This window comes from Danio rerio, chromosome 11 (assembly GCF_049306965.1).
Source record: "Danio rerio strain Tuebingen ecotype United States chromosome 11, GRCz12tu, whole genome shotgun sequence".
NCBI classification, from domain to species: domain Eukaryota; kingdom Metazoa; phylum Chordata; class Actinopteri; order Cypriniformes; family Danionidae; genus Danio; species Danio rerio.
Window position 1 is genome coordinate 23,668,853 of NC_133186.1, and position 15,193 is coordinate 23,684,045.

Sequence of the window (15,193 nt, forward strand, 5' to 3'; positions counted from 1 at the left end):
AGAATCTTGACACAGTAATGTTTGTAAATTGATTTTTAAAATGACTTATTGATCCTGATACACTAAATGACCTATAATAAACTGGATATTTGGCACAACAGTCTGCTGATTATTTCAGTTCTTAAGAAACACAAGTAAAAAGTATCATCAGTTTTGTGTATTTTATTTTATTTTCACAAATGCTATTTGAAACATGAAACTAGACACTTTACTTGCATTTAATAATTTTCTGTGCATATAAATTAACCTCTGTAAACTTCATTTGTTGCAGACACCAAAATGGGATGTCTCATGTTTGACCCGCATGCATATTTCGTTAATGTGCCAATCTCAAACCATCAGATATCAGCCAATTTATCAGCCCAGTGAGTCTATATCGATCACTATTCACTAATGTTAACACAAACCCTTCATGATGTCTGTCATTAGGTCAACCACTGCATCTTTCATTCTCCTCACCCAATCAATATCTCAGTCTGTCTTTTCAAAGCATCAAACAACTGCTAATGAAACCAAGTGAAAGATTTCTCTTTTCCATTCCATCTCTTTTTGCCAAATGACAGCTGTTTGGGCTATGAAGACTCCACAAACTCGCTTGTCGGCAGAAACACATGCTGTCACAGAACGAGAAATGAGAAGTCAAAGGGTGAAATCGAGAATACATGGATGACATCTAGAATATAGCACGAACCTGATCAAAAGCAACGGCCTGTGTTTGGGCCCTACGTGCAGTGAAACTGGATGAGCGAAGTCATTACTGATTTTCAAACAGGGAAATATGAGGAACACTGCCGAAATATTGAGAGGGAAAATGTTAGTAGGCTTTCACACCCTCCCCCAAAACCCAGCATCAGCACTTCAAACAGAATTCAACAGTCAGTGACCTACATTCATAGGCGTCAAATCACTGCTATAATCAATTAATCTGAAAACCATAAATAAATTGCTTACTTCTTGCATTTGCACTATATTGCATCTCTCACACAAACAAGAAGCTGCCACTGAAAAAAATCAAGAAACTTAAGTCACCTAATTGAAATAATGCTATTACATATTTATGTTAATATATTTATATTAATAACTATAATAATGTATAATGTGTGTTAGGGCTGCACAATTGTCTCATTCACAATAGTCACATCGCAGGATCTTCAATGTCAAGTATGGACTATTGTTAACCAGTGGCTTGTAGATTATTGGCAAAGTTTAACCATTTAAAGTTTATTAATTGCATTTTTCCCTGTTAAACACATCATGTGAGTTTGAGATGCTTTCACACCTAGACTTTTGTTTCGAAACCTTGTGCGTTTCCCCAGTTAGCGTGGTTAGTTTGGCATATGTGAAACCAGCAACTGCGCTCAGATCTGCACCAAAATAATCAGCCCGAGATCACCTGAATGAGGTGGCCTCGGCTCAATTAAAATAAACTTTGGAGCGAATCGACTGTAGTGAGAAAGCAATACGATTCAACGAACAAACAAACCAGGCACAGTGTATCATAGATATGTAATACTGTATACGGCAGTATAAAGAGAGAATTATAAGTAGGGCGGGATGTCATCATCCCTAACGGTAAATGTGCATTTTGTGTCAAATACGAAACTGAAAGCATGCTGAAATATTGATGAGAGCTGTTTATCTGAAAATTGACCGAACTGCAGTCTTGGTTTATCTGTTTATCTGTCTCTCTATAATGTAAAGCCTATAATGCATCATTTTTAGCAAATTGCTAGAGAAAGCCTTACCTCTGATTTATATTTAGTGACGGTGTCTGTGGAAGTCATCATTCAAAATTAAAGTGCAGCTTTTTGCTTATAATGACTTAATGCTCATAAATTAAAATAAGGACGCATTTCAGCTGAGTTCTGAAAAATAAACTGTAAAACTCTGACCAAGGTGAGGAGAGTTTACTCGCACGTGACTTATTTTAGCTATTTTGGTCCATTTAGAAACTTTGCTGTGTAAAGGCAAACCGCAGCAAGAACAAAAGGCAACATTGTAACAATTTTAATCCCTGTTTCAGAACAAAGCAATCGATCTACAGGTGTGAAAGCACCCTAAAAGCATTCAGGCACAAGAAACAATAGCATTAACAAACAAACATGTTTACAGTGAAGTAGGCATGGGCCGGTATAAGATTCTGACGGTATGATAACCTTGGATAAAATATCATTGTATCACTGTATTGTGATTGCTTCTCCAAAATAAGTTCTTATTAAATGTAATTTAATTTAATAAAATTTAATAAAATAGTTGTGAAAAACTTGTTTAAAAAATACCTTAGGAACCGTATAACAGAAAACTTTGCCGGTTTTAAAACCTTGATTTTTCCAATTCGCGATAAACCTTGAAACCGGTATCATCCATCGACCATGCCTACAGTGAAGACTACCAAGTGTGATTTTACGTTATATTTTTAAATATTTGTGTCCAACTGCTTTTAAGACTTACCAGAGAGATATAATTTAAAGCATTTTTTTCTTCTAATTTGTATTTTTTTACACCACTAAAAATCTACTTTCCTCTCTTCGTGTTTCAGTTGAGATTATGTCAAACACCAAACAAAAAATGTGCATTAAAGTTCATTTTAATCATTTATGCCGATGTACTCCCCTATACAATCACCCTTATCAATCTGAAATAATAAATTATTTTAAAAAAAGAGTTATTCAATCTATTCAGTGAATTATATTTCATATCAAATGTTTATGTGAGGAGTGTGTTAGACCTACCTGTTTGTGATTTTGTTTTCTTGCGTGTCGCCTTCATGTTTCGTCACGGAGCACATGCTCTTTGTTTTGACAGTTCGCCATGTGCTCTTCCGTCAGCGTTTCCTTTTCCCCACCTCCTTGTTATTCACTTATTAAACAATTATTGTCACCTGTAGCTCCTTGATCTTCTCCTCTATTTAATTCCCGCTTGCCTCCTTGTCTTTGTCAGACCGTCTTGTGTGTTTCGCGAGTTCACTCGCTCTAGACCCGCGTTTATCCTGTCTTGTCTTGTGTAACGTTATCTATCTGGCTCCATAGAGATTAGTTTCGGTTTTCGTTCGCCCTCTCTGCTCATCTCTCTTCTGCCCTGTCAGGCTATCTTCGGTGTCATTGCTTGGGGCGCTCGGACTCCATCGCCTGCCGACATCCGGCCACCTGCAGCTGCTCGTCTTCCGGCTGCTCCGCCCACTAAGCCTGGATACTCACCACCTCCACGAGTCCGCCACCTTGTGGACATTCAATTGAACTACAGTCCAGTACTAGTTACTGCTGCCTGAATTACCCTGTTTATTCAGTGCTTTTTCTTTTATATTTTTGATCCTCTGTCTGAGGCATTTTTGATTTTTGAAGTTAAAATAAATCTTCACCTGCATATTGAATCTGTGGTTTCTTCCTGACAGAACGGTCTGACCAGTTATGGATTCAGCAGGTGCAGATCAAGTGAGAAATGCAGTGACCCAGCAGGGCATTCTCCTAGGACAACAGGCTACTCAATTAACTGCCACTTCACAAGAGGTTGAGTTTCTGACGGCTCGTGTTGCGGAACTCAATGATCTAGTCCAGGATCTACAGCTAAACCTCAGAGCCGGTAGGCAGGCAGCCTTCCCTCTCCACCCTGATCATGAGCCGCACGCTAATTGTCCACCACAATATGACGGGGACCCCAACTCCTGCCGATCTTTCTTGTCTCAGTGTTCACTGGTCTTCGCTCTCCAGCCACGCCGTTACGCCACTGAGGAGTCCAGAGTGGCATTTGTGATTACACTTCTTAAGGGCAGGGCCCGAGACTGGGCCACCGCTGTGTGGGATGCACGTGCTGCCTTTTGTGCCACTTTTGATGACTTTCGTAATGAGATGACCAAGCTGTTCGATCGGTCAGCTCACGGGGATGAGGCAGCTTCTCTTTTGGCCCAGCTAAGCCAGAACGGGCGTTCAGTGACTGACTACTCTGTTCAATTCAGGACCCTAGCAGCGGTCTGCGCTTGGAACGAAGCAGCTCTCCGAGCGAGGTTCCGGGACGGTCTGGATGATGAGATTCAGGACGAAATCGCCACTCATGACCTCCCTCATGACTTCGACGCCCTGGTTGACCTTGCTCTCCGTGTTGAGGGCCGCCTCCGCCGCCGCCAACATCGGCGAGCGACCCGTTCCTCCTGGAGGGCTGAGGAGGGCTTTTCAAACTTGCTCCACACCCCTCCTCCCATTCCGGATCAGGAGCCGATGCAGTTGGGGCATCTGCGGCTAACCACACAGGAGAAACGACATCGGTTGGCTAGGGGCTTGTGCCTGTACTGTGGGAAACCGGGTCATCAGGCTGTCCGGTGTCCGTTAAAAGCCCCCGCTCACCAGTAGTACGGGGGATTCTGGTGGGCACTATCCCTTGCTCTGACACCCCCACATACCGTACCTCACTGCCAGCCTCTCTACAATTCGGAGATGTCGTCCATTCGTGCTCTGCCCTGATCGACTCCGGAGCCGAGGGCAATTTTTTAGACAGCACCACCGCTGAGTCCTGGGGCATTCCGGCTATCCCTCTTTCCTCTCCTATCACTGTCCGCTCCCTCAATGGTCTTACCATCACCTCCATCACCCATTCCACTCCTTCTGTAAGTTTAATTATTTCTGGCAATCACCGTGAGGATATTAGTTTATATTTATTTGACTCCCCGAGTGCTCCTGTAGTATTGGGGCACCCGTGGCTAACCAAACACAATCCTCATGTTGATTGGTCAACTAGTTCTGTGTTATCTTGGAGTCCGTCTTGTCTTGCTTTGTGTCTTGGTCCTGCCCCGTGTTCTGGTTCTGTTTCTCATGTGTTGCAGGTCGAAGCTGTAGATCTCTCCGGAGTCCCGTCGGAATATCACGATCTGCGTCAGGTCTTCAGCAAGTCCCGTGCTACTTCCTTACCTCCCCACCGACCATATGATTGTGCCATCGAGCTCCTCCCAGGCTCTTCTCCGCCCAGGGGTCGGTTGTATTCCCTTTCACGTCCGGAAAGAGAGGCCATGGACAGGTACATTCAAGAGTCTTTAAAAGCCGACCTCATCCGTCCCTCTTCCTCCCCGGCTGGGGCTGGGTTCTTCTTTGTTAAAAAGAAGGATGGCTCTCTGCGTCCTTGCATTGACTACAGAGGTCTTAATGACATCACTGTTAAGAACAGGTACCCTCTGCCTTTGATGTCTTCTGCCTTTGAGTTATTGCAGGGAGCCAAGGTCTTTACTAAGCTAGACCTCCGCAACGCCTATCACTTGGTCCGGATACGTGAGGGGGATGAGTGGAAGACCGCATTTAACACACCCACGGGACACTTTGAATACCGGGTCCTACCATTCGGGCTCACTAATGCCCCGGCTGTCTTCCAGGCCCTGGTCAATGACGTGCTGAGAGACATGGTGAATAGATTTGTCTTTGTGTACCTTGATGATATCCTCATCTTTTCCCCTTCCAAGCAGGTACACACTCAGCATGTTCGACAGGTGCTGCAGCGGCTGCTGGAGAACCAGCTTTATGTCAAGGCGGAGAAGTGCGTGTTCCACACTAAGTCTGTTTCGTTCCTGGGGCATATTGTCTCGACGGAGGGAATCAAGGCTGATCCTGCTAAGGTAAGGGCCGTGGCCGAGTGGCCAATCCCCAACTCTAGAAAGGCTCTGCAGCGGTTCTTGGGGTTCGCCAACTTCTATAGGCGATTCATCCGGAACTTCAGCTCGGTCGCTGCACCCTTAACAGCTCTCACCTCTCCTAAGGTACCGTTCATATGGAACAGTCGAGCTCAGGAGGCCTTTGATGTTATAAAGTCCCGTTTCATCACTGCTCCTGTTCTTTCTCTTCCAGATCCTGAACGGCAGTTTATTGTTGAGGTGGATGCTTCTGAAGTGGGGGTAGGCGCGGTCCTTTCTCAGCGGTCCCTTAGGGATGGGAAGGTGCATCCTTGTGCCTTCTTCTCCCACCGCCTGAGCCCAGCCGAACGAAACTATGACATAGGTAACAGAGAGTTGCTGGCTGTCAGGCTGGCCCTGGGGGAGTGGCGCCACTGGTTGGAAGGAGCAGCACACCCATTCTTGGTCTGGACGGATCATAAAAATTTAGAATATATCCGTTCAGCCAAAAGATTGAATTCCCGTCAGGCTCGCTGGGCACTCTTCTTTGGTCGATTTACCTTTTCCCTCTCGTACCGGCCGGGATCCAAGAACATCAAACCTGATGCTCTCTCCCGGCTATTCGACGTCCCTGGAGAGAATGCTACCCCAGTAGCCATCCTCCCGAGAGGAGTGGTGGTGGGGTCTCTCTCTTGGGACGTCGAGCGGCGGGTGAGAGAGGCCGGTCAAGGAGGGGAAACACCGGAAGGGTGTCCGGGGGGTCGCCTGTTTGTGCCAATTCGGCTAAGACCGGAAGTCCTCCAGTGGGGTCATGAATCCAGAGTAGCCTGTCACCCAGGAATCCGGAGGTCGCTGGCTACCATTCAACAGCGATTTTGGTGGCCGTCTATGGCCCAAGATACCAAGCAGTTTGTGTTGGCTTGTGCAGTATGTGCCCAGAATAAGACTTCTAATCAGCCGCCCATTGGTCTGTTACAACCCCTCCCCATTCCCTCTCGCCCCTGGTCACACATTGCCCTTGATTTTGTCTCTGGCTTACCCCCATCGAGAGGTAACACCGTTGTGTTGACAGTGGTGGACCGCTTCTCTAAGGCTGCCCATTTTATCCCCTTACCCAAACTTCCATCCGCCAAAGAGACTGCTCAGGTTGTGATTGACCAGGTCTTTCGGATACATGGCCTTCCTATGGATGTGGTCTCTGACAGAGGGCCTCAATTTGTCTCTCGGTTTTGGAAAGAGTTCTGCAGACAGATCGGGGCCTCTACGAGTCTGTCTTCAGGTTTTCACCCCCAGACCAATGGGCAGACTGAGCGAGCCAACCAGGATCTTGAAAGAACTCTCCGCTGCTTGGTGTCACAGAATCCGGGTACCTGGAGTCAGCAACTATCTTGGGTCGAATACGCCCACAATTCCTTGCCAGTTGCTTCAACAGGTATGTCCCCTTTCCATTGCTCTGTTGGTTATCAACCCCCTTTATTCCCTGCTCAGGAGCCCGATGCCGCGGTCCCGTCTGCCTTTGCCTTCGTTCGTCGGTGTCGCCGCACCTGGAAGAGGGCTAAGGAGGCCTTGGCCCAGGCTTCCAGACGGACCAAAGCGGCGGCTGACCGTCACCGGACCACTGCTCCGCCTTTTGTTTGTGGTCAAAAGGTTTGGCTATCTACTAAGGACCTACCTCTCCGGGTGCCTTCTCGCAAGCTGGCACCCAGGTTCATAGGGCCATATCAGATCACTAAGGTCTTGAGTCCGGTGACAGTACAGCTCAAGCTTCCGTGCACTCTTGGTCGGGTTCACCCTGTTTTTCATGTATCCAGGGTCAAGCCTGTGTTCCGGTCCCAACTTAATCCTATTGGTCATTCCCCGGCCCCTCCTCCTCCTCGTCTAGTAGATGGCGTTCCGGTCTATACGGTGAGGAGGCTTCTTGATGTGAGACGCCGGGGCCGGGGCTTTCAGTATCTGGTGGACTGGGAGGGCTATGGTGCGGAGGAGAGGTCTTGGATTCCGGCTCGGGATATTCTGGACCAGTCGCTGATCGGGGAATTTCGTCGGCGACGAGGTGAGCCCCCTCTAGAGGCGCCGTGAGGCGCTTCTGGGGGGGGGGGTAATGTGAGGAGTGTGTTAGACCTACCTGTTTGTGATTTTGTTTTCTTGCGTGTCGCCTTCATGTTTCGTCACGGAGCACATGCTCTTTGTTTTGACAGTTCGCCATGTGCTCTTCCGTCAGTGTTTCCTTTTCCCCACCTCCTTGTTATTCACTTATTAAACAATTATTGTCACCTGTAGCTCCTTGATCTTCTCCTCTATTTAATTCCCGCTTGCCTCCTTGTCTTTGTCAGACCGTCTTGTGTGTTTCGCGAGTTCACTCGCTCTAGACCCGCGTTTATCCTGTCTTGTCTTGTGTAACGTTATCTATCTGGCTCCATAGAGATTAGTTTCGGTTTTCGTTCGCCCTCTCTGCTCATCTCTCTTCTGCCCTGTCAGGCTATCTTCGGTGTCATTGCTTGGGGCGCTCGGACTCCATCGCCTGCCGACATCCGGCCACCTGCAGCTGCTCGTCTTCCGGCTGCTCCGCCCACTAAGCCTGGATACTCACCACCTCCACGAGTCCGCCACCTTGTGGACATTCAATTGAACTACAGTCCAGTACTAGTTACTGCTGCCTGAATTACCCTTTTTATTCAGTGCTTTTTCTTTTATATTTTTGATCCTCTGTCTGAGGCATTTTTGATTTTTGAAGTTAAAATAAATCTTCACCTGCATATTGAATCTGTGGTTTCTTCCTGACAGTTTATCACTGAAAAACTAAATATTGCAATGCCGATTTTATTTCCAATATCGTGCAGCCCTTATTTGTGTGATTAAAAATACATCAGGCACAAATAATCCCTATTTGTTTTACAATTTGCTTTTCTTTGTACTGTTTTTGCAATGTACATTATTCAAAAAAGTAAAATAAAACATAAAAAATGAATACATCAGGCACAAAACATAATGAGAGGGCAACGAATCTTATAGGATGTTTTTTTTTTATGCAGATGACAATTAGAGCAGTCAATCATGCTGTTTCCCACAGCTCTTATATGCATAGTCACTTTTCAGTTGCTTGACAGACTCACTCCCCATGTCTGAGGGATTATAGCTACATTATCCAATCCTTCCAACCAGCTGTGGTGAAAAATGCAGCTGTACATTTCCTGCCAGCCCTTAGAAAAAAATCAAGCCCATTTTTCAGTGTCTTTCAGCTTATTCGACTACGAGAGTCTCTGAGCCGTCAATGGGTCTATGAGTTTATTTCAATTATGATTCCTTCTTATAAAATGGAGATGCAATGGTATTGAGATTTGTAGATTAGAGTCAGATGTTTCTAGATTTTGTTTGCGGGAGATGTTTTACTGGATTAAACAGCTTAAGATAGCAGTACCAACTTCAGGGCATTGGGAACATACGAACATGATTTCGATGGAAAACTGTATGTTTCGCATCGAGCTGATGTTAATTAATGATAATCCACTTAGAAGTGTATGCAGCTTTGATGTCTCTCTCTGTGACTTCTCCAATTTCAGACTTTTCTCCTCATGTCTGGTTGCCTCTGCAGAAATGGATCACCAAGCAATTACCGCTTCCTTCTGCCACTAATTCATGACAGATTATTTATCCAAATCAGTGATGCTTTCCAAATCTAGGCCATTTTTCAACCGTTATTCCAGGGAGAAGAAATCATGCTTATTATTGTTTCTTTCCAGTTCCTGTCAACTCAAGAATATTGAGCGAAATGATCTACAAGCATTCTTAAGGCATGGCAAAGTAATAAGGATCCACATGAGGGGGAGGCTGGGGGTTAAAACTGGCAAGAGAAAGTGATGTGACACAGGATCCAGAGAGAAATCGGAGGAAAAACAATACTGCAAAATTAATATCAGGTTTATAGATTCATATTTATTTTATAAACTGAAACAAAAGTCTCTCTTTGCATGAGAGATGATGATGCAAGTTAAAGCATTATTCATTCTCTTTAAAATGCCATCATCTGCTAAACACAGATAAAAAATTATGTAAATGTAGTAACAAAGATTTTTAAAAATGCCAGTTCCTAAAAAGAGAGTGTGACAACTTGGGTGTCCATTCACTTGCCAATTAATTTCCATTACTTTTTGCCATTTGTCATTGGTCCTCTATTTAAAAATCCATTAGTTGAGCATTTGTATTCAGTATTTTGTAGGACTTATCAATGACTGAGTGTACTGTTAGCTCAAATTGATTTAGTCAGATCAATTTACTCATTTGCTCAACCTCAAGCAGCTCCCAAACTTTCTTTCCCAAAAATTTCATTTTTAAGAATATATTTAATATATTTAAAATGTTGGAATGTGGAAGCTATTTACAGCAATAGCAAGACAAAATATTCCTGAAAGACCCCAGTGACAGACAAGTCTTTGCATTGATCCAGTGGGCAGTTTAAACACCCGTTGGTGACCTACTCACACTTGCAGCTTCTCTTTGATGAACTTTCAGCATTCTCCAGCCTCTAGTGCCTAAACTACAGCTCTGCATGAGACATTTGGCCAGAGGAGAAATGATTGTGCCCAACTAAGCCTGGTTTCTCTCTAGGCTTTTTTTTCTTCTTCACTTTCGCCAATCGGTGAAGTTTGTTTCTCGCCACTGACTTGCTTGGTTTAGGACTTGTGGAGCTGTGCATTAATGGATTTGCTCTGCAGTGTTTGGACTTTCAGCAGTGAAATTTAAACCACACTGAACTGAACTAAACTGAACTTTAATTTTGAAAACTGGACTGACACATTTTCAATTTACTAGAACTTCTACGTTAAGTTGCTTTGACACAATCTACATTGTAAAAGCGCTATTGAAATAAAGATAAATAATGAATATATGAAAGTGAAGCTTCTGCTTTTCCAACATTCTTCATCTTCTTTTGCATTGAAAATAAAAATAAACTTAAACAGGTTTACAGCAACTGGAGGGTGAGTAGAATTTCAGCGAGTACAGACCTCTTCCTCTAAAAAGGTTAATTTTTATTACTGTTGACCTGGAAAACATCATTTTAAATTGATGACGATACATACAAATGAAAAATCCAAATGTGTATCTATATCGCCACTGATGAAACTAACAACAACCTTCAAACAAAGATGATTTGTTTGTCTCATGGTTTAAGATATTCCCAGTCTGGTTATCTGGGAATTAGCCCAAACCACTCTAAACCAGCCTTATAACCAGGCTGGAAGACCAGCTTAGGTTAGTCTAAGCTGATTTTAGCCACATTTCAATCCATGCAAAGCTTACATTTTGACACCCTAAACCATGCTCATGCTCTGTTTAGCAATATTTATGTCACAATGACCTTCTTGAACAGAACTCAAAGATGAGAAACTCACTGACTCTTATTAAAGGAGATTTTCCCCACACTCAGCAGCAACAGGCAGAGCTGCTCAAATGCACTATTCATAGTGCCAGTGGCCGGCAAACACACAAAAGAACAGGCACACACAACAGCGCGTATAACGTGATAGGGAGCTCCACTAATGAAGTGAATCGTTCAATTCGTCTTTCAATTAAAAGCAGCTTTATTTTACCTCACCAGACAAGTGTTTATGGGAACGAAAATCCTGAGACAAAAACACGCGTTACGTAGGCTACATGCATTATGTGTAAGTGAAGAAATGTGCAGTAGTTACAATTACTTTGTAAAAAAAACACAGTGTGCTACTACTTAAAAACAAGTGAACGGCTTCCAAACTAACACTCACATTAACTGTTACCACAGTGTAGTATGAATAACATATGAGGTTACACAGTCATAACCGAACTGTCATCAAGCATCACACCTTTACTTCACTCGCCGTCAGTGCTGCCAAAATACGATTGTGTTAAGTCAGATTAAACTCAAAACGTATTTTAAACGTGTTACTTAGTCCATGAACTACTGTAAAACATCAATGTCAGCTAACCTGACTTTTAAAAAATCAATAGGTTGAACAGCACCGCACCAGCTCATAGAGACACGCAGGGCAAAAGAAAACGCCCTGCCTTGTCTATACGTACAACCTACACAAGCTGAATGAGGGAAAACAGTACAACACAGCACAAACGTAACATTAATCACACATTAATGCATTTTTAAAGTAAAAGCGTTGTTATAAACGGTTTAAGTTGTGTATCTACAGACAATATAGCTTTAGGCGACTGACTGACTGACTGACTGACCGATCGCACATCTATCATTCCGTTGCCACATGTGGAGAAGCGCTAGCATTGTTTCTCACAAACTCAAATAAATAGCGTTTTCTGCAGTAATACGACAGGGTTTGCACCAGCTGTGCTCATATAGAAATACACTGTAACCTAGCCACCACGTAACACAAAGGTGAACCGAGTGAAAATGCAACATAAAGCGACACATTTCACTTACCTTTAACTTGCGTTTCATATTCGGCTATAATTTCCTTGTCCTTTCGGAATTTAGCAGGAGACGTCATATTGATCTAAACACAATAAGTCCCGTCACAGCGAGAAACACCGCAGAACAAAAGCCTCTTCGCCCGCACTTCGTCTACAGATATCCAGCGAATATGTGGGAATGGAAAGCAGTGGATGGGTATTGTCTCCTGTCGATGATCAATCACGCCGCATTATTAGTCAAGAGCTGCCGATGGCTTCCAAGGTAGAGTAATATGTCCGTAACAGCAGAGGAATGAAGCAAGAGAAGAGTTTCATCCCACCGTCCACTCACACTGGATCCCCACGACCAGACGCAGCGTCTTCAAAAGTTTCAGTCTTTCCTCCGGCGGTCAGACGTGTGAGTGAGTCTCCTCAGAGCTAAATGAAGGCATGGATAGGATTTCCCAGCATCACACTGGGCACACACAGGGCAAAGAAAAGTTCAGCGGATCAGATTTCTAAAGACTACTTCCTTCCAGTAAACTTCCTCAAAAATATTTTCGTTTTGTTTCGTTTGTTGAAAAATAGAGGTGGGTTGGAGCTCCTCTTTACAAACAGACCATGTTTTGGGGATTAAATGTAACATGATTAAATGCAAAGTGTGAACTTGAAATCTGATATTATAACTGATGAATGGTCATATTTATTTACATCAGTAGTGCATGATAAAGCAAACTCACGCATGCAAATCTTGACCTTACATGTTTACTTTATAAGCCTTTAATAATGCATGAGTAATAGGTTTAATGAAGGTAATTATAACATTTTAAGCATATAATTAATATAACATTTTAATAGATATATATAATTTCTACCATGGTCTTTAATAAATCAGCCTAAATCAATCATTTAAAAAGTATTTATTTATTCTGCATCTCAAGTAAATGTATCATGCATGCGTTGGGAAAGATTTGATATGTGTATTTGGAAAAATATTGTGGAAGATATTCATTTTGCAATGCATGCAAGATTTATTAGATGACTTATGAATTTAATACTTAATGATTATACTTAGTATTAATGAATGAATACTTCATGAGTCAAAATGATTCAAAGACCAAGTAAAGACAAATAAATCAATAATTTGAATCAAATGCAACCCTAAGGCTTTTGTTAAAAAAACTGCTTATTTTTGAATAACTTTGTGAAAAGATAAAACATGGAAATAACTTTGTCTATCTTCCGATGACACTCCAAACTATGTGTTCTTTATCTGTACTTTTGTCTTGTTTTCTGGTGGAGATACCTGTTAAATTCTTTTTTTAAAGAAGATATTACTTATGAAATAAAATGACACAACAATGTAAGCTTTGATTTATGTAAAACTAGTCCAAATAAAGTGAGCTTATGGTAAATATATATAATTCCATCCATGGCCTTTTTTTAAATCAGCTTAAATCAATCATTTTAAAAAAGTACTTATTAATTTAGAATCTTAAGTAAATGTATCATGCGTTAGGGAAGTTAAGATAAGGGTATTTGGAAAAATATTGAGAAAGATATGGTGTTTGCAATACATGCAAGATTTAATATCTTATTTATTAATTTACTTTCTGCTCTCATTTTAAGGCCTTAAATTATTAATTGCCAAAATGAGACATTTTAAAGCTCATATTTCCTGTTCATCTGCATGAGCAATATATTCCTGGCATTTGTTTTTCATAACAGTAGCATTTCCCCAAAAAAATTTACACATAACAGCACTTTTTGCACAACACCATGGCAACAAAAACACAAAACACAAAAATTTTGTAGTAACAGTGTCATAAGTGTGGAGGAAAACAGCCATTTATGATTTTATTTAGGCTATAAGGTAATCAAAAAGATTATCTTTGACCTATCAACTTATCAAGACGAGATCACTGTTATTATAGAATAGCAGCTTAAAACAAATGTGTTTAAAATAGCTGAGGTCTTTAAAAGATGATAAAGAGTACTTTAACTTGCTCATATCATGTGATGCACGTTTAAATACTGTCAGCCAAAAAAGCTGCAGGATCGGAGAAAACTTTAAATCATTAGTCCTTAAAAGGAAGAGGCAATGTGCAACTAGGAGGGAGTTTGTCGTGATGTGAAAAGCAGAGAGGCCCCTGGTGACTCTCGGAATAGTTTAGGGCTTTCCTCAAGGAGATCCCTGCATTTCATCCGGACGATAGCGAAGCTTTCTCGAGTCCTTATGTGCCCGAATCATAAACTGTTGCATTAAATCGATAATCCACTTACCTTAAAATGCGATTTCCATGTCTAAAAACAGCTTTCATATACCAGATTTCTCCCCCAAGACTTGTTGTTACGCTATTCACTGAATTTTCCCAAACTCAAACCCCGCCTCTTTTCATGGAAGAGAAAGAACAACCCCCTTCTATTGTCATTGGCTGAAACACTTGAACACGACATGAATCTATCAAACTGACCATTAAAGAGACAATTTTGAGGGGATTAATATTGTCTCATATCACAAGCACAACACAGTTTATAGATTTAGTAAGTTTAAGTGATAGCAATAATTGTAAACATTGTAATTGTAAGTAGTGATTTACTTTCCTTTGACTATTATATTTATATTTATTTATTTCATGTGAGTGTATCTATGTCTTCGTTAATGATTAAAGAAATAACAATTAGCATATAAAATTGTCGTTTTTCACATTGTTGTATTTTTGCGATGTCTGATTGAAAGAATCCTTTTTATGAGTCGAATCTTTCAATTGAATCAGTTGAGTCGGTTCACATTCTAAACAGTTCTTCATGCACAGCATCGAGCTAAACGATTTATTCAAATAATCGCGTTATTCAGTCTATATAACGTTTATGACTTAAACGTTATGGTATGCAGTGATCAAATGTGGGGGCAAACAATTTTCCATGGAAAATTGTAGGTTATCATGATTAATTTCAATGTTTCAGGCTGGCTAGACAACAAACTATAGAAGAACAATCACTTTGAATTACACTGTTGCAGTTAAGTGAATCACTTTATTACATAAGCATAATGATTAATGAATCACGCAAATATTCTTTAACCAAGAGATGTACAAGAATTTATCTATTAATATATCATAAGATGAATGTGTGATTAAAACACACTTTATAAGCTAAATTAGTTGCTGCAACTGAATTACAACACAGGGTATCACACCAAACACTATTATT

At 41.8% G+C, this 15,193-nt stretch overlaps 1 protein-coding gene across 4 annotated transcripts in view; it reads right to left on the reverse strand.

The window, feature by feature from the left end:
* Positions 1–14,354, reverse strand: part of srgap2 (SLIT-ROBO Rho GTPase activating protein 2) — a 181,332-nt gene extending 166,978 nt beyond the window's left edge. For 2 of the 4 annotated variants that reach the window (XR_012386792.1, XM_073915896.1), the window contains exons 1-2: positions 14,264–14,354; positions 12,012–12,455 (exon numbers count right to left, since the gene is read on the reverse strand). Coding sequence is in view for 2 of the 4 variants with exons in the window: in XM_073915896.1 (XP_073771997.1) it covers positions 12,012–12,078 (67 nt within the window). In the remaining 2 variants the exon portion in view is untranslated. 4 annotated transcript variants of the gene reach the window in all.
* Positions 14,355–15,193: the final 839 nt, after the last annotated feature.